This window comes from Xiphophorus couchianus, chromosome 20 (assembly GCF_001444195.1).
Source record: "Xiphophorus couchianus chromosome 20, X_couchianus-1.0, whole genome shotgun sequence".
Lineage (NCBI taxonomy): Eukaryota > Metazoa > Chordata > Actinopteri > Cyprinodontiformes > Poeciliidae > Xiphophorus > Xiphophorus couchianus.
The window spans coordinates 12,168,068-12,189,167 of record NC_040247.1 but is presented as its reverse complement, the minus strand read 5'-3'; the positions used below and the strand labels follow the sequence as shown (position 1 = coordinate 12,189,167).

The window sequence follows — 21,100 nt, the reverse complement described above, 5'->3', positions numbered from 1 at the left end:
ACGAGAATCGTAAGCAATATCAAACAAACTAAATTCCGGCGTTTGAGTTTGTTTAGAGATTATTCTGCTCTGCCTGGATCTAAAGTCCTCTAATCCCTGTTTTGATTATCCATTTCTTCTCCCTGCATTGAAAACTTTAGCGGTATTGTCTGCATACGTGTGTGCTCATGTACAGTTTGTTTGATTTAGATGCTACATTCATTTGGAGCAAGCTGTTTCACACTACAGATGTGTGTGTGCTAGAGCTAAGCATAAATATTACAACTCTGTCAATCCAAGCTGCAGCTGGAATCACGAGTCACGATGGTTCCCCAGTAGCAAGTCACTTTAGGGAATTGTTAAAAAAAATTAAAACTGTTGAGTTGTTTTGTCTATACAGTGAAAACAGAAAAGATGTGTTCCTGCAAAAAACTAAGACAACCAGGACCTTCTTGTTTCTGCCAGTAATTTTCTTTTCCTTTTGCAGACAATAATCCTAAAAAAAAAAAAAAAGACGCAGCTGCTGCTGATAATATTTTGAGTTTGACACCGATGAGTAAGAAACACCTCAAGGACCTCGGGCATTTGCCCCTCTGACCCCTAGCGTGTGCTCTGTGCGCTCCATGTTGGGGCATGTCTTTCCCAGCTTTGACCCAGGACTTTAACACCTGCGATATCACGTGGAGACACGCAGGAATCCAAAAATTACTTGTTGTGATTCCAGCCTGTCTGCCTCTCAGCTGCACTTGTGAGATATGCAACACACAAAAGTCACCCTGTGGGGAGGATACATCACATAATGTCATAGTAAAGGTATACTGAGGGAATAAGCTAAGACAGACTATTTCATAACATGCACTAGTGTGACGTCTTCCCACAGTTGGTCAAAGTTGAAAGGAACAGCTGTAAAGTATATAACCACAAGGTTGACCAAGAATTGCTAAGGTTCCAAAGAAAGACTTTGTGTGGATGCTTTGAACTTTTTATTAAATATTAGCTGGTTAAACTGGTTATTTGTCATGTAGTTCATGCTAATTAGTGTAAAATCAAATTCAGTTGTGAGATGTATTACAAAATCCTGCTGACGCAAACATTTCAAAGTATCAGTGGAACCACAATAATTTATAATAATCAGGGTTGCAGGAGGCAGGTTCCTCCAGTCATGATGAAAAGTAAACACTTTAATTGTTAGATGTGTTTCCGCTGTCAATGTTTTCAATAAGTGCACTAAAGAAGGAAAGCAAATAATTCTGCTTTGTGTGCATTTATTTTAATGACGTGATAAGAGCCACCAGAATAAAACTGATAAGTGTTAAAATGGCAGAAAAATGTTTGGCATACTTTAACATTTATGAAGCATTTGTCATGGGAGAGGATTCAACCTTACAAGTTTGAGTCAGAATGTGACTAATGATCCTCATAGCCCATAATAAATACAGCTGTTGATGTCAAAGCCTGAAGGAAACAACAGCAATAATTACTTTAAGAACTTTGACTGGTACAACTCTGTTTATATTGCTATTCAAATATTTCCCATCTATCTGCTTTTTGTTACATGAAAAACCAGTACAATAAGACTTTCTTCTTTATTTGCTGACTACAATAATGACATTGCTAGAGGTCAGCTGGGGTCATTATGAGTTTGCCTTTTTAACAGAAGTAGCAGGTGATGTAGCATTTCTTAAGGAATAATCAGTTCGACTTCCAAACCATCTTAATGGAACGCCTCAATCAGACCATATTTCATATCTTTTATGACAATTTAATAGGCAATCAATATGAACAAGTGCTGATATGAATAATCTCAGAACAACTGAGATCATTTGCTTTATGTCTTTCATGATGTCAATAGCATGTGCATGTGGAAGCTTCTTTTAGCAAGGGTAGATTAAACCTCGCTAAGACAAAATTACAGCAACATAATAGAAAAACCGACCATGACATGATGTACTATTAGGGAGTTTTACAACTTTTATGGGAAAGTTTGATAAGTTATTTTAATATATAAATTATATGGTCTCAAACCATTCAAAAGAAATGGTTTGAGACCATTTCTTTTGAAATTCATTTCACAAATACTCTCTGATTTGTGGTGCCTGATTTTCTACTTTATTTTGTTGTTTTTCCTGACGAATGCCTAGAATACAATCCTAAATACCAGATGGGTGGAGGAATAGCCACAGAGGCAAACATGTTGCAGTTTTAATTGAAGCTTGCAATATATTTTATTTTATTGGATATAGATGGTTTTTTGTTGGTCCCCCCTTCACCCAATTAAAAACCCTGAAGTCTTTTATGTGAGCCGCTCCTCCCCCCCTTGCTCTTCATCTTATGAACTTAAAGTTCAAGCATTAAAAGCTACAATTTATGTGATGTATTTAATTATTTATTCATCAAAGCAAAGCAAACAACTGAAGTGTAAATTGACATAAGTACAATAATCAATGTGGACTTTTCCCACACATTTTATGATACACAAGGAAACACTCACCGTCTTAATGTGAGTATGCAAAACAACTGATTCCATTTCAAAGTTTCACTGCACATCTATTAGGAACCAATTCAGTTTATCGTGGTAAGTAACATTTTATGCATTTGTCCTGTTATAGAGGTGGAATAAAGAATTTAGTTCCTACTGAAAAATGAATTAATCACAGCTGAGGACTAATAGCCAGAGTGTAAACATGAATGGGTGGTTATAGAAGAAGTTAATAAGAAAAGCAATTGCAAAGGAAATAAGATGCACATGCGTTGAAATGTATCTTATGTGCAGCGTGATTGAGAAAATTCAGAGCAATTCTGGGCAATGAAACCTCGAGACCAAACTGATTGTCCCTCCAAGTGTATTTTGCAAACTTGTGTCACTTCTGATTTACGCAGAGGCGATGACCTTTTACCCCCACTGTGACCAGGAGAGACCTTTCATCAGGAATGCTGTAAAGAACCTAATATGACGGGGGGTGGAATCACATGCAGAGTCAGCACAATTATGAGAGATTAGGGTGCTGTGCAGGATGCAGTGGCAGGTAGCAGGGCAGGGATGTATACCCCACCCTGTGTTGGGAACGCATGCCTTCTAATTAGAGACGCGTTTCCTTCAAAGGCTCGGAGCCGCTCTCTCATGACTTAACGTAATTATCTCAGAGAAATAAGAGAGCTGGGTTTTCATTTGAAATTGTGATTGAATATGTGAACTCAACGTAAACATGGTGAATTATTATCCACCTCAATATTATGGCAAAAATGATGAAGTATTAGTCATTATATTTTCAAGATATATTGTTCTTAAACAAGCAAATATTTTTAATAGTGCCTTACACTCACGTGGTCTGACTTGTTCTGAATTGTTCCAGTTACATCAAGAAACTGTAACTTTCTTTTTGTAAACGATAGACCAATAGAAAATACATAATCTAATGTATTTAAAAGTGTGAGGTGCATACATCTTTGGTCCCCTTTACTAAAAACAACTAAATAGAGATCTTATGCAACAAATTCCCTTCACTTAATTTAATCATGGTGGTGGCAGAATCATTCTGTGGGAATAATTTTAATCAGCAGGGAAAGGAGATCTTGTCAGAGTTGATGGGAGGATGGATAGAGCACGAAAACACTTTAAATGCAGCTAGACACTTCAGACTGGAACGGAGGTTGACATTCAAGCAGGACAACTTCAGTTGTATTGCAGGTAAAGGTGGTTCAACAAAGTACTGAATCAGAAGCTAACAGCAAATGTCTCACTTTCAGATATATGAATCCCATTTGTAAACTCTGCATCCTTTTCCTTGTATTCCACACTACTTTGCATTGGTGCATCAACACTGAGTAAATATGGCAGGAAATCATGCCAAACATACACAAGCAAGTAGCTTCCCCCCCCCCACAAAAAAATAATCCTTTCAGACTATCGAACCATTTTGTCCAGATGAAAAATAAAATCAAGTTCTGCCTTTGAGCAAAATGGTGTTTTTACTTTTATTTTTGAGGTTTAAGTAAAAAGATTAGAAAAAATGGAAATTATGGTGTAAACAAATAAAAAAAACGAGACTAAAGTTTTGGACCACAAAGTGAAGAATGTGTGAGAAAACCTCACACCAAGAAAACCAAAAACCTCCTCCGGTTGTGCTCTGCAGAGTCTTCATGTTTACAGTTTCACTTGTTTCAGCTTATTGGGGAGCAACACTGTGCCTCCATAATAACAGTCCTCAAATAACAGGATTTAAGTTTTAAATGAAGACAAAAAAAAAGGTACTGTGCCCAAAAGCAATTTAAAGTAATTTATTTCAAGGGAGATATTGGCCATGAAAATGTTGCTCAAAGAGACTGTTTTTGTTTTCCTCCCTCTATATTTGTGTGGTTTCTCTGCTTTTCTGCTTTTCTTTGTAAAGTGTAAAAGCAGACTTCCACCTTTAACCAGCTGTTTTTTAGCTAAAGCCTGTTAAAGCCATCATGAAGCAAACCTGGAAATTATCATCTGCATAAGGCTTTTTGCTCATCATGCTGCGGACATTTACAATCCTATTACAAGGCATTAACGACTTTATAGCTAAATTATGAGCATATAAAAAATGTGGTAGTAATAGAAACCTGATGTTCAGCAGTATTTGACCTGTCAGAGAAGGATGAACACACCAGCCATGGATGACAAATTACAGCAGCTGGGTTTTCTTACTACCTCAGAATGTCATGGTTTTACTGTCCTTCAGGCTTGCACTAAATAAAATAACAGATTTTCATGTGAGTTATGAGCCTGGTGTTGCAACTGCTTATAATATTTACTTTTGATGAGTAACTGATTGAGATGACGGAACAAAATAAGGATTGATATTCCAGGAAACTTTGACCAAGTGACACCTGTAAAAACCTCAAAAGCTGTGAAACAATGACTAAAACCATCATCTTACAAGTTTATTTTGGCTTGCAGAAGTATTCATATCACACTTTCCTTCCCCTATTTTATCATGTTCTAAAGTCACTAATGTATTTTATTGAGATTAAATATAAATATAGATTTTATGTACAGTATATATAATTTTTTACAAGTAAAAAAAAACCATTTGGTATTTGTGTACAGTTCCATTTTACTATCATACGGTTTCATGAAATCCATTACAATCAATTACCTGTAAAGGTTTTATAATGAGTTAGCAGACTTGTAGTAATATGTATAAATGAATGGGCAATCATTAAAGAAAAACCAAAGAAACTGCAAACGGATTGAGACCATGGCAGGATACCCAAATGTACTGCCACGTCTACAATGAGCTCAAATGTGTTAATGTCTCCAACTGACCCAAAGTCCAGACATTAAGACAACAAAGAATCTCTCTCAATGCTTAAAAGAAACTCTTTAGAAATGTTCTCTGTCCAAACTGAATGAGCTTGTGCCATTTTCAAAAGATGAATTGCAAAATGTTTGGAAAGAGAAGACTCTAGTTTCAGGTTTATGAGCTAATAATCTAATGAAGAATCCTCACTAACTGAACCTGAAACTATTTGAAGATGCAACTTAAAAAGCTGACTTTGAAATAAGTCTTAGCTGAAGTCCTTCATGCAAACTTGTCTCCATCTCATTCATTTAATGCAAGAAAGAGAATGCAAGGAAGTCAGGAACTTTATGGGAATGATTTGTTCTTGGACCCCTTTTTATAACAGCCAAAAAAGTAGATTATTTATATGTCGATTAAAGTGTAAAGTTGCAGAACTAAGTTTTTTATTCACTCTTTAAATTAAGATTATTTTGATTTAAGTCTATGAATATCAAAGGTTATGTACAAATAAATTCAGTCCAGTTCTTTTGACTCATCCAACTTTCCAACCAGCAATAAAGAGAACAAAGACAAAGATAAAAATGCAACAAGTTATTAAAGTCAAACCTGAAAAGCACAAGTCATTTATTATATAGGAAATTATGAACAAGATCGACTTTGGTATTATTCCTATTTCAATTTTTCAGGTGAATGTAGTCTATGTTTGCTTTCTTTGAGAGACTTGCATGTGAAAATAAACATCTGGAATAAGAATTTGCATTAAAAGGCAGAGGGAGTGCTTTCTTTGTCTGCTCAAGTCACTTACACACCAGATTAAGATCATCCTACAGCACCCAGAACCTCCAAGACCTGTTTGAACATGGCTGGATTTCAGAACATTGAAAAACCACCTTCAGTGTAAAGACCAAATTGACATTGCTGTGGAATTTAACACGTAATTCCCCACAGACTATTGGTCAGCACATTAAAGATCAAACTACATTCTGACCCAACCCTTGCATGATTCTCTTGGATCACTTCAGGATGTAACCAAGAAGCTGAGCAAACCAAACCAAACCACACTGCTCTGAAACAAACAATATGTCAGCAAAAGGATGTTTAATAGACTTTGTGATAATCTGCAAATGTTCACTAAATAAAAGATTCTTTCTCATCTACCTTCAGCTACAGTGTAGAGGAAAAAACAACACTGTCTCTTAAAAAATCTTATCAGTATGAGAGGGAAAAAAATAAGTTTCTGTAAAGAGCTTTGCCCAACACAGGGTTTGCAATGTTTCTGTGCTCTGCGTGAATATCTTGGCAGGTGCTTTCAAAAGCAGTGGGTGCGTCAACATAAACAGTGCCTTGGTGACAGATCATTCTGCATTTCTGTTACACACTTTCTGGCCACTTTTTTAGGTACACCTCTTCAACTGGTTAAGCAATAAAAGCAAATGAGCGAAACACATGGCATTAACTCATTTAGATATTTTGAAGTTCAAAAAGATCACTACAATAAGGGATAAAAGGATCTAAATTACCTAAGTGAATGTGGCAGGATTTTCAGTGCCAGATGGGCTAATGTAGATAAAAAAATTTTTAAAAACTGTGTGTTACGGGAATTCACAAACACTTTGCGCACTTAGAGAATGGTACACTGAGTAGTTTGGTGTAGAAAAGGCCTTGACGTCAGGGGAGAATGGGTAGAGTGATTTAATATGATAGAAATGAAACAATAGTTCAAATATCCACTCAAGATATGTGTAATAAAAGGCCTGAATGCATTGCCAATTGAACCTTGAAGCAGATTGGCTACTGTGGCAGAATATTAACCAATTGAAAAAACAGATGGCCCAATGAAAATCAATTTCAGGTGCAACATTGAGATGACAGGGTCAACTATTCATGTATCCATGAAAGAATGGATACATCCTGCCTCAGGCTGCTGGTAACCATCTAGTTTGAGAATCTCACAAACATCTGATGGTTAATGTTTCCCTCAACTAATCGTAAGTAGCTCCGCTCTTTAAAGCAAGTTATAAAACTCTCAAATTTTACATTTTTTAAAAATAGTTGCAAAATTATCAAAGTTAGTGTGTAGCTAATGCTAAGCTAATCTTGAACTCTATGACCGAAGATGGTTTATCCTCAAAAAATCTCCATGAATTATGGGATTTATCGTGTGAAATAAAAAAGTCAGACTCTGTGCTACAGAGTTAAGGCACAATAACTGAAAAAAACAAAAAAGTAATTATTGTCTTATGCATCATTGCAGCGCATTGCTGGAAGAAAGCAAAACACATGAGAGTTTCAGACAACTATTGTGTGCAGGAGACTAATTAACCCCTTTGACTGGTGTAAACACACCCCAGCTGTTATGCATGAACATGGACTAACCACATCAAATGGGCTGTGATGGGATATTACTACATGCAACTGGGGCGGAATGCTTCAGAGAACGCCTTAAGAGCTTAAGTGATGAGTGAATGTTTGACTGCAAACATTCGTGCTCAGCCACTGCGGCTTCAGGTTTTATTTAACCATGACAGCAGATGAACAAGGAGGGACTGACAGTTGTGTAAAGCACAGAGACCGCAACTGGAATAAACTGGCATCAGGGGACGATGAGCATGCTAACATCTGTACGTCTGCCAAAGTGATTGAGCCGCAGAACTTCAGAAAGTAAAAGTAGCAGTAAAATTAGATGTCTATGACCGCAAAATTGATCTTCATAAATATTGGACCACAAATTCGATCCAGGACAAAGACATATAAAAACAAACAGTTATCTATCAAAGAGGTGTGGCTTTAGCCATTTTACACTCGACCTGCTTCTTTTAGCCTCATCCTAATAACTCTTTAATATGACCTGTATTTGGCACATGCAGAGCCAAAAAAAGCAGCAGCTGTGGTTTATTTTTACGAAGACTGAACTCTTGTCACAAGTGTTGCCGCTCCGCTAGCATAGTCTGGGCCTAATTAGAGGGCAATAAAAGGTTCCAGTACAGAAAGGATCAAGGTGCGGGGGTTCTTTTGCACTGATCTACATTAAGGGCACCATCATTGATATATCAGACTGTAGAAGAACTATGTTAGACCCACATTTGCAGGAAGGCCGGGAGTCATGATGGCTGCGTGGATATCACTCAAAACGCAGATTGGAATCAAAGTAATGGACCTTACATTACTTTACAAAGAGCTGCTGATTTAACATCAAAAACCAGGAAACTGAGTCCCAGATTTCAGCACTACACCAACTTTCTGTTTTCCTATCCATACAATCCCAGGAAAAACTAAGTGCAGGTTTGCTGCTTTTATAGCTTTTAAGAGGTAAAGTAGCTGCCAGTAGATGCAAAATGATTGTTCGTGATTAAATTAATCTGGAAAGATGACTACCTCTAATAAAATAGAAATTTTGGGAGTTTAATGGTTTGGATAGTCATGGTCCTGTGTGTTTCCACAATGTTAACCCATTGTCAACAAGAAGAGACATCAGCAAATATCTTAGAAGCAACTTTTCCCAGTCTTTTAAGCATGTAATCCTTAAAAGAAAATGGCAAAAACTGGAGCTACAGCACATTTTCACAATGAGAACAGGGACATTTCCCCTCTTTGTGGAACCTTTTAAATGACCATCTACCGGACAAAACGTCCCCATCTAAAAGAAGGCAATAAACAGATTCCTACACCAGAATAGACGAGAAACAAAAGAATCAAAGATTTGCAATAACCCAGTTAAAGTCCAGTACTTGAATGCTGATTTGAATGCTGTGGTTAGTCACCCTTGAAAGAACTGTGCAGAGATGAATGTATGGAAACCACAATAAACTGAATGTACAAAAGTTCCTCCACAACAACTTGAGAGACTTAAAGAAAAATACCATTTAAAGTTATTGCTGTTCTATAAATTGCTTTGCAAGTGGCTGAATCATAAAGTACAATGATGTACTTAGTTTCTTCCAGCACTATTGCAAGTCAGAAACGTTTTTGTACAAGTGAGGAAAGATGCAGTTGTGTGTTTTGGTGTAAACATTTTGCAACTGTTGAGATTAATTTGATGAGAATAATACTATAGTATAGTATAGTATAGTATAGTATAGTATAGTATAGTATAGTATAGTATAGTATACTAAATGCATTCACAATTACGAGCAAAGTGAAAGATGTATCACACAATAATTGTAATTGTAACACATTGAATCTTTTTCTACTTGTTTCAATTGACGGCCCCAAGACTTTAGTACACTATATAGTGTTTAACAGTTGTAATCAGGAAAGTTAACCATCAGAGCTAGGGGTTGCAAAAAAAAAAGGGCTAAAATTTAGGTCCATGAACGGCAGCATTTTGCATCCACTTTTATCATTCTGTACTGAAAATACATTGTGTGTGAAGAAAATGCTCTTAAAGATGATCAAAATCTTATGGTGAGATCAGTAGTGTGTGTTTCCACAAATCCTCTGCTTACTATTAAGTCTTTCATTTAAGCTATGTAACAGGTATTACCAGGAGGGGGAGAGGAATCACAGCTGATAAAGTTGGTGAATTAGGACGACAGAGTTCATAGTCAGTTTATAGCATTTCAACAAAAAGAGTCTTTACGTTCCTCCAATACTGTGATGTTCCACTGTCTACTTTGAGGCTGATCTGCATATTTCTGCTTAAAAAAAAGAAAGAAAGTTGACACTACAAGGAATTTCCTGTCGTGTGGAGTTATCTGAAAAACAGCAAAATCTTCCACTGTTTAACTTCAGCTGTGTAAGCTCAACAATGGAGTTGCTGATAAAATGCTTGTTTTTTTGGTGGGGAAGCCAACTGCTGATGGGAAGATGCCTTTCAACACCTAAACAATCCAGTAGCTGCAAAGGATCATGATTCCAGATGCAGATAATGTCTGCTGATCACTCTGAATGCTTGTCTGAAAAGTTTTCATGAGGCCCAAGAATGCTAACTTCTTTTTGCAATCCTTTGAGTTAATATTAAAAAGTAAACAGTCTTGCAAAGGTGTTCATACCCACAAACATGTGAATAATCACAAGCTTCAATAAAAATTACATATATTTTATGTGAGACCAACGTAATTGCTAAATGGAAGAAACAAAAAAAATCTTACATTGTTTTTACATGTTTTAATTTTTACTAATAATAGTCAGAAAGTGGGTGATCTATTCAGTCTATCAGAGTCAATAATAGAATTACTTTTGTAGGAAACTGTATATGAATATATGAATATGAGACTGAACACAGAAATCTCATTCCCCTTTTAAACTCAGACTGCATAGATAACACCTTTTAGTATTAACTTTCAAGTTTAGACCACAAGTTTTCAAACGGATAGTAATCTGGACTTTCACTGGGCCTTTCCAAAGTTGCAGGATAGCAGCTCTTGAGCATCAGAGATTATTATAGGTCTGGCAGCATGCTTTCATACCTTCCTGATGCAAAGCAGGCTGCCATCTCTAGACTCTAAAATAGAAAGCTTTTTCGTCATCACACACATCAGATCTCATGACAATTGAAGCACAATCTTTTAACAATTGCCTTTGCCATTTCTATTAGTTCTTACCAACTCTTTCTCCCTACTAAAAGGAAAGCATGAACAACTTAATTTTTATACTTACTATATTTCCTGAATTGTTTTTAGAAAACTTCAAATGTGATATCTTATGGCTCGCTTTCAAAAACGACTTTCTTTTTGCCACCCTATTATAAAGAGCTGACTAGTGGAATGAATCAATAGTTCTCTCAACAGATTCTCCCAATTGAGCTGTGGATGTCTGTAGCTCCTCCAGGATTATCAACAAGCTCTTGAATGCTTCTCTAGCTAAAGCTCTTAATGCCAATCTGTCACATCAGCTCATCATATCATGGTTTGTTGGATGTGAAGCTGTCCCTTGCACTTTCCATTGTGGACATTGGATAACCAGAGCGATCTAAAGTTCTAAGAATTCTGCTTCTCTGCAACTTTGAGTTGGTCTGTCACAAAACACTCTGAAATGTGTGGTTATAAATTATAAAATGAAGAGGTAGCATGAGCTCTTAATATGAATGTCTACTTACCATATTGACAGCTTGGCCCATTGAATCCTGCAGGACATTCGCAGAGTTGGTTAGATCCTTCCCGACACTGGCCCCCATTGAAGCAGACTCCATAGCTACACATCGCTGCGTGAGCACGTGTGGACAGACGAGGTGCAAGAGGAGAGGAGAGAGAAATGTTTGAGTGAAGCGAAGACACCTGGCTGTTTTCATGATACGCTGACATCTGTGCCTTCAAACGCTGACCGCTTTCTAACAGAGACTTATCAGCCAGTTAATTCCTGTCTTAGAAGAAACCTGGACTCTTTTCTGTTCACACTAACCAATGTAGAAAGAATTCATCTCTTGGCTTTCAGGGTAAAAACAGACGTCTGCCACACGAAGAGGCTTGTTAACATTTAAAACGATCAGATTTAGACATGATTGACTGTAACAGCTTAAAACCTGTTTACAGTTGCTGTCTTATTTATTCAACCAAGGTCAAAAACATGCATACATTGTCAAAATATATATAAATAAAGGGCCTTTAAAAAACAACAAATCTGTAGTTAAGATTAAGCTGGGTTTATTCATTTTATACATGGCCCACAAATTGTCAATATGTAAAATTATACATGAATCGTTGTCTTGTTAAAACATCTACCTACGCCCAGGTATCGAATATTTGATCCAAGCTGTCACTTTCAGATAAAAGGAAATTGGTTAGATGTTCATGGACAGCCTAGAAAACCTCCAAGGTTCAAGCCTGTCATGAACTGTGCTCAGTTAGGTTTTACATAACCAAAGACTGCATGGGTGGGAGAGTAGCACCTGCTCTAAAACTGACATTTAAGCACCTCTGAAATTTTCAGCTGCCCACATTGACAAGCAAAATGCCTTCTGGAGAAAAGCTTTATGCCTCTGATTTGGTTGGAATGGCAAGAAGCATGTTTTGAGGAAGCAAAGTGATCCTCCCTACCATGGAGGTAGCATGATGGTAGTAGAATCATGTTGAGGGTGTGTTTCACTGCCAGAGATGCTGGTGAACTGCATAATGTGGGTAGAATAATGTGGAATGATCTGAAATGCACACAAGAACTGACTCTAGAATGGATAAACCAGAAATTAAGCCTCTGGCGTGGCCCGGACTTCAACCTTATTGATTTATGTCTTTAAAAAATTATGGACTTCGTTTAAAAACAGTCTGTCCAAAGAAACCAGCCAATTTGAAGGAAGTCCAGTATTTTCTGATGATTGGTCAAATAAAAAGCCAGAATTATGTCTGAAGCTAGTTTATGTCTACAAAAAGTGTTTGGATTGTCTGCAACTTCAGGGTGATTCAGACAAATATTAGCTCAGGCATCTGCATATATTTGAGAATATATGCATAATTTTGACTTGGATCTAAAAACTTCTCAGTAGTTTCAAACTTTCTTGTTTTTAAAAATAATTGAAGACATTGTATTATAACTCCACCGTGAAAATAAGAATGGTTCAAATAAATCCCCAAATGCCTAAATTATTACCACATTCTTGTCGTTTGTTACAAATCAGTGTAATCAGTCCTCACCACAATGACTGATTAACTACAACCGTGACTGAGTGAATTACATGGTAAAAATCTTACTGCTGCAGGGTAGGTACAGCTCAACCGTCCGTCTCATGGAACAAGGGAACCTGTCTCCATAAATCTCCAAGGGTTGTCCATGTTGGTTTAAATGGGAAATTTAAAGAATCTAAGGCAGATCAAAGCTGAGAGGCTCTATGTGAATTTTCCTCAGGGGTGTTATACTTTCCCATTTCATAAATCTTTATAACTCCATTAGACATGGCAGCCTGTTTGCATAATACATTTGTTCTTGAGTCTGCCTCCATAGATAGGGAGGATTTATGTTGCATCTCTTCCATCCCATCCTTGCTATTCCCACCTGTGAACATTTATTGGAAAGAAGTGGCAAAGTCAATTTATTTATTGGGAGTGAGGATGGAAATCTGTTCTTTGATGATACTTAGAGAGTTGGTAGAAAGTCACCTTAAATAACCCTCATCTGCCAGATGTATTTCTGTTCATGATCTCTAATCAGATGCAGGATGGGTAATCATTTTACTGGGCACTGCCTGTTCTAATCCCATTTTACTGGCCTTGTATGGTCTGAGGGAAGGCATCAGATTTCTAAGTTCTCTTTGAATAAACTCAGGGAGATTAGTTTGCGCTTTGTTTTTCACACAGACAGAATAAAAACTCATTATTTAATCAATACTGTCTCATGCCCTCAGGCAACATCCTGATTGCAGAAGACTCAATGTTTCCACTGATCTGTCCAAATGTGGAACAAGCATCTACAGAAAAAGTTACATGAAATGGACCCAATGAGACTAATTTTTTATTGCCAATTGAGCGGAATTTCAAATACGATCAGATCACATTGAAAACTGATAAACACAGCTGCATCCAAAGGGAGGTCAAATTGGGGTTACTGATTATCTCTGAGTGGCACAAAGGCTTACAGCTACAACAGAATTTAAGCTTTCAAGTTTTGTTTTACTAGTCTCTAAAAGAAAATACAGAAGCAAGATAGATAAACACCTTATGCTACAGATTTTTGTAGTTTCGTTTGTTTTCAATGTTGCTGAGGATGCATGGATTAATAATTCCCATTTTGAGTTGCACAACCATCTCAAACAAGTTAAAACATATTATTAGCTAAATTGTTTTACTTCAGATAACCTCCTGAATGCCTATCTGGCAATTTAGACCATCCAGCAGCCAGACTATGAACTATACACATTTTGCTGCTTGGCTATACTGCATGGTTAGGGTTGTTGTACAGATGGAAAATTAACCTTCATCAAAGACTCAAGCACTCTACAGCCTTCAACATGTGTTTTTCTTTCTAGGTTTGTCTGATATTTAGCTCTGTCAATCAACTCTGTCCAACAAGTCAGCATGATGCTACATACAAAATTTTGCATGAGGAAGGAAAATTCAATTTCGGTCTTATCTGAGACCGAAACTGAATTCTTCTACATGTTATGTCCCCCACAAGGCCTGTAAGGGATTTCTCTTCCATTGGAAAATTATGAGCCACTGTGTGCAAGTCTATTTTATTAGGAATAAGTTCCTAATTAAATCCATAAAGGTTTTGGTAAAATGTGAAAAAGTTCAACATTTCATATTATTGCACGGCTCTCAACCTTAAATCCAAACAATATTGATTTGTTTTTAGTGTCTTTAACAGTCATTTTAAAACCCAATTTCAAATAAAATTCCTCAATAAAATGTATTTTTTTCACATTTGTTAACATAAACTTGATTCCATCGGGAACAACAACTTAACTACATTGCAAATCCACCCCTGATCATTTCTATTCCTCCAGGACTAAGCAGCTATACAAAGCAACTAATATATCAGTTTAGTTTTCCACTGATTATATGATGGGGGGGAATATTAATAGGGTGAAAGTAATTGATGATAGACAAGACGAAATAAGAGTCCCTGAGCGGTCAGGTTAACTTACGCAGTTTCAATATGATCCAAATATTTTAGAACAATGCTACACCCAGCTGTGAGAGATCAAACTAATGAGACATTCCTAAAAAGCTTTAAGTGAAAAAAAATATGCAGCTCGACAGTAAAAGGTCAGAAGTCTCTCAGAGTCACTGCAGGCAGCATGACAAAGCGACAACCAGGGGAATGCGAGTTTCCCCACTCAAGATACAAGAGATTGTTGGCAGCTAACCAGGGCATTTTTTGCAACCCCTCCCCTCCCCCCCCTCTCTCTCAAGCCCCATCTGGTGCCTAATCTTCACTGAAACAAATCCTTAATGTGGGATGCAGCATACCATAAAACCCACTCTCGTCTGTTCCCGTGGACACTGTGTTACAAAAACACCTCCTTTGAGAGGATTAGCAGCATCCACAAAAGGAAGAGAAACAGTGGAGCAGAGGTCATTCGCTCAACGCCTCACAAGTGTGACCTTACAAGAGAACACATTTAAGACAGTTCACAGGTACAAAGACCTGCAGGAAGGGCTCAGCTTGGTGCCTCTTTGGTACCTACCCATTTTCAGTTATGGATGAATGTAGTCGTCTTCTAAATGTGATCAATATTCTATTGATAAAAGAAAATTAACCTAGACATAACAGCCATCTTTTGAATACAAACAGCCTTCTTTGCCTTCATTACCTCAATAAAACAACATTCATTCATCCACAACTGGAACTAGCTAACAATGTCCTGATGCTTTGGGCCACACACTTTCTTTACAGATTACTGAATCAGTTTTATTTGACAGACAGGCTCCTCCCGCTGATAATACTTCTGAGTGGATTCCAAGATGCCCTAAAACGTCACATTTGACAGCGGCTTAGCTGTGAGAAATGGAGACAAATTCACTACAAATTACTCATTATAGCACATGAAATATTGAGTAATGTATGTTGCATGCTGTCCTATTTAGGGTCTAGCGTGATTGGTCAGTTTCTCTGATTATACGCAAGTTGTTTGTCATCAATTATGCACCATGTAGTCCATATGTGCATGGAGAGAGACAAAAAGACCACCCATGGATACAGAGAGGACCACTTCCTCTTTTTCTGGCTCCTGGGCCCATTTCATATGTAGCTACCTTTGCCAGTCTTATCACAAAAGGTTGGTTCCTTTTCAGTGGTTAACGAGGACGACGAAACTGGAGAAGCCATTGTCTGCGCCCCTATGCCCCTGTCACAAAGCTTATTGTTTCATTCAATCAGCGTGACTGCTTGCTTTCAGTCCCCTGGCCATTCTCACCCATTCCTCGACTACTTGCTAAGAAAAAAAAAGGTTTAACTGGCTGATTGATTGGCCCTTAAATTGTCTAAGTGGAGGAAGTCTCTATCACAAAGTCAAGGGCCCTTAACCTGGAGAAAAACAAGACATTGAGCAAATTGGAGTCCTTTCAAAAACATACAAAGGACACCTCTATTGTAACTTCCAACACTGCATTCTGACTCCCCATACCACACACTGGACTTTGTGTTTAAAAAAAAAGAATTAAAAGATAGGATGTGCAATTTTAAAACTTCAGTATCACTTTGAGCATTGAATCTAATATCAGAACCTGGCAAATAATCTAGAGGTATTTGCAAACAGCTCCAGAACTCTGAACACATGGGAAAAAAACTTTTGTGGTGAAATGATAGAGGCCTGAAACTACAAGATGGAGGAGAAGGACAAATTAAATCAATGAAGCAAGAAAAACAGATGTTTGCTGTGCTGTGGTATATTCCTTCTTTAAATGTGCGACTAATTAAGCTGGTTTCCAAAATGCCCAGCCTCACAACAACTGAGACCACAGACTGCAAGACGACATTGGCTTCTTTGCAACTTGTGGATTTAACATAAAATAATAATAAAAAACTATTTATATATATGCTGCCTTGCACAAGAATTCATATTGCCTGAACTTCACATCGCATCATAATAAAACACTTCAAAGTGTACATTAGGATTTTATGTGACTGGCCAGAAAAGATTTATGAACTGATAGGAAAATGACACACGTAGGATTTTTCCACATGAAATTCTGATAAATATGGTGCACATTTCTATTTACCCCTCTTTACTTCAACACCACTTAACAAAATCGGGTGGCAGCAACTGGCTTTAAAAGTCAAATAAATAGTAAATGGAGTCCATCTGTACACGCTTTAACCTTCCTGCAAATCTGTGCTATGAAGGCTTCAGAGGCTTTCTGGAGATCAACTGTTCACTTAAACTGATAGGCTGGGCAAGGAGACCATTAAATACAGAAGTGGCCAAGAGGCCCACAGTAACTCTGGAGGAGCTGCTGCGATCCACAGCTCAGGTGGGAGAATCTCCTGATATAAAACCGTTTTGCTGGTACCCCAAAACTACTGTTGAGCAGCAAAAAGAAAAGCATACATTTTTACAAAGGCATGACAAGTTTTGGTTCCACTTCGTCATACGTCATATAGAGCAGACAAACATGTGGAAGACGGTGCTCTGATCAGATGAGATACTGATACAGAAAACTACATGTCACCATGAACGCACAATTCAAACAGTAAGAGGTGGATGATGTTGTGAGGATGGTTCTCTTTAATTAAACGTTAATCTTCATAGATGTTCCAATCTGATGGACAGAGAAAAGTTTTTCAAAGAAGAATAGATGTACTGACATCTGTAGATGTGCAAACTATGAATTGGTTTCACTTCACAATAATGCAAAACTTCATGTTGGTTTATCACACAAAAATTCAAAAACATTCATTAACCTTTGTGAGTGTAGTGTCATTAAATATAAGAAAAAAGTGACCTGAGAGGGTTGATGATCACACCTCTATTTCTCCCTAAATAAGCAGTCCTCATCATCTTAATTACCTTAACCCTATTATTTTGGTAATACACACCCACATACATAAATCAATGAAAGGCAACAGAGAAAACAAAAAAGCTCTTAAAGTACCAGACTTTTAATCACCGTGTCAACAAAAAGCATCCCATTCCTCCCATTTGGGAGTTTACAGAGGATTTGCTAAAGCTGTACATTTTGCGAAATGGATTTTCCTCCTTTTGGATCCTGGAGGTCCTGCTGAAAAACAGCCACACTGATTGCATTGTGCTGACTGAGGAACAGTACGGATAGCACGTAGCAAAGTGTGCAGGAGTGGGAGGCCTGTGGTGTGAGCTTCCTTTCATCCAGGTTCAATGGCTCAGAGAAAAGGGTGATTAGTTCATCCTATCTGAAAGTGCTGCCACCATCTTTGGTTACTGAGATAAAAGCCATGCCTCACACTGAAGAGAGCAGGCATTGTCTAGTTTAAGTATAGGCAATGAGCAGCAGGGAGGAATGCCTCTTTAAGGCATTTCTATTAGAGTGTTTTAAAACAAACCAGACTCTTTGGAGACCAAGCAGTTGCTTCACTGTATAATTTAATACCATAACTTTCTCCTCAGAAACAAAGAGCTCATTGATAGAGAGAATAATAGGATGTATGATGACAGAAAAATCCAGGAGAATTTTTTCCAACTTCCAAGCCCATTAACCTTCCCTTAGAGAGATACCCCAATGAGTGACTTGCCTGTTCGGGGAGTGTAAGACTAGTAATAAACCATAAGTCAGTTGCAGACTCAAGATCAAACATGAGAAGTTTCCTGTATGCCTAAAAGCCAAGGGACAAACTGTTTACAGGAAAGCTTTGCCAAGAGTCGGTTCATGGTATGCGGGCTGTCCGATCTGGATCACTGGTTATAAAGTCCCATCAAAAGAGCCTTCTATGTTTCAGCAGTGTGAAACAAAGCTTGTACATAAGGAGAGGAGCTGCTGGAAGCTGAAGTGTGACCACCAGAAATAATTCCCAGAGCTGCAATCAGGATTTCAGCACAGTCTGAAATGTAAGTATTTAAGTATCACTGCAAGTATGGATAAAAAGGACTCATATAATTCCATAATTGTGTTATATTTCCCAAATATTTTATGTATCCGTACAACCAGTTTGCATTTTTGTATTTATGATTTACCCCAATATAAAAGTTAGTTGTGAATTCATTGGAATACTTTAAAATTGTCTAAAATTAACTGAGATCCCTATTTAAACTACTAGAACCTTCAACAAAGTAAGATTGATTTAAGTTTATTCTTTATTCTCATCATATAAATTCAGCTTCAATACAAGCTTCAACTGTTTTTGTCCCATATGCCTATTAAGCAGTCATATACAACCATTTAACACTTTAACATATGAAAGATACAGTAAAACTACAGCTGAAAAACAAAAACACCAGACTTGTGTAGCCCCCATAACAGCAACTTACAAACTATTGTTTGTAAGTTTTACGTAATTTTGTTAGTTCATTAAATGTCTTGTAGAGGGCACTAGAGCTAAAAGTCTCCCGTATCTGTCAGAGAAGAAACGTAAGGCAGAAAGAAAGAAAAAAGGAATGGCAGATAACGTAGAAGCAGCACATTTCAGCAGAAGTAGAAACGTTTTCTTTATTGGAATTACTCGTCATATGAAAAAAAATCAGTTTATGCTGAACTGGACAATGTGCGTTCTGTTCTGGGGTGTCTCTTGTGAGTCTGTTGTTTTATTTCAGCTACTTACTCAAGGTGAATGGCTGCCTAGCCAGAGCTAACGTTGCTCAGTTTTAGTTGAACTGGGGGAAAAAACAAAAAACAAACAGTATGATGTGTAGCTCTGTAAGTAGCTATGTGTAATGAAAATGTTTTATGGTGAAGTAATGTTTTAACCATTTCTGCTATTGTTAAGTTCTTTATTTGTGGGCGTTTATGGTTCACTAAATGCTAATGCAGTTTACACTGAGAAAGAAGTAATTGCAGGGTCTTACTGACTCCCATATACCTGCATGGTCAAGTTGGGTTTTTTTGTGAGGCCGATATCTGAGTGAGCCAGCGCAGTTCCAGAAAGAGGAAGGTGTCGTCACCATTTTGTGACTCGGACTGAAGCCCGGGATTTTGCGGAGAGACGCCATGTTGATGTTGCTGTATGCTTTGCTTGGACAATTGATAAGCTTATTTAAAAAAGAGGGGCCTCCAATCCGTTCAATTCGTTCATTCCACAAACTGTTTGTTCATTAACATTTTCAAAATCAACAACTAATGTGTACAATGACTGAGCTGACTGACTGAACTGTTACACTGAATGACTAACTTATCTGTATTTTTATTGAAAAAAAAACAATTATTGAAGTGAACTCTAAATCTAAAAGGTTAGAAAACTATCCTGATTTTTGAACATTGATTTTATTTATTTAAGGGTAGACAATTTAAATGGATGGTAATTGGCATTATCTGGACTTTTATTTGTTTGGTGGAAAAACAGGATAACTTGAGTTGTTGCTTATTATCCTCCTATGTGACCCCTAAGCATAAGTAACTTTACTGACGAGTTAATTGCTCATTTGATTAAGTAGTGATTACACTTGTAAATCCGGCTTTTTCCATCACAAACTGAAGGTGCCCTGACAGGATTGAGCTATTTTTCCTTCTTTATTAATAGAGAACTAGATCCCACAAGACTAATCCAATCTGTGAACAAATGTCAACACCTGAACTCTGTCAACAATTAGATATTTCATTCCAGCATGTGAAATGAGGTGTAGTGCTACAACTCAAGACGCCTGTGCCACTAACTGTTAACATCTCTGCAGTCTGCATGGGCAAAGTGACTCTGTTTGACCTTTGGTAGACATTTTTTGCTCAAAAGATCTCTATTAATGTTGAGATAATGACTTGTTAAATCATTTAGAAATGGGGCGTGCTGTGGTGGCGCAGGGGGTTAGCACACCCAACGTTTGGAGGCTTTAGTCCTCGACGCGGACGTCGCGGGTTCGACTCCCGGTCCTGACGACCTTTGCCGCATGTCTTCCCCCCTCTCCTCACCCTCCTTCCTGTCTGCCTACTGTCAAAAAAAAATACTAGCGCCGCAAAAACTCTTCGGAGAAAAAAATGGAAAAAAAAAAAAGAAATGAAAGGCAGAAGTATTACGTGTTGATACTTACGATAGAGACAGCCTGCCTCCCCGTTAAGCTGAGACCATCCAGGACAGCATTTGTGTACCGTTTGGTAATCCTGTTTGTAAACCTGCCTATAGGCTGTGTAATACGCCGTCCTGTAAACATGAGAAATATTTATAAAAATGTGCAACAAAAAAATGCTGGTAAAAATACTGATACTGAAAATGCTAAACTTTTGTCAGTAAGCACATTTCTTATGGGACTACTAAGATGAAGTTCACACCATATGTCAGTAGCAATCAAGCAATTTACACCTACAACAAAAAGGAAATTAGGCTATAATTATGTGTAATTAGGTGAAAGACACATGAAATAA

The 21,100-nt window shown here is 37.5% G+C and overlaps 1 protein-coding gene across 2 annotated transcripts in view; it reads right to left on the bottom strand.

Moving 5' to 3' along the window:
• Positions 1-21,100, bottom strand: part of megf6b (multiple EGF-like-domains 6b) — a 64,316-nt gene that overhangs the window by 38,122 nt on the left and 5,094 nt on the right. For both annotated transcript variants that reach the window (XM_028001812.1, XM_028001813.1), the window contains exons 3-4: positions 20,770-20,879; positions 11,287-11,391 (exon numbers count right to left, since the gene is read on the bottom strand). In XM_028001812.1, the coding sequence (XP_027857613.1) occupies positions 11,287-11,391; positions 20,770-20,879 (215 nt within the window). The remainder of the gene's footprint in view (positions 1-11,286; positions 11,392-20,769; positions 20,880-21,100) is intronic.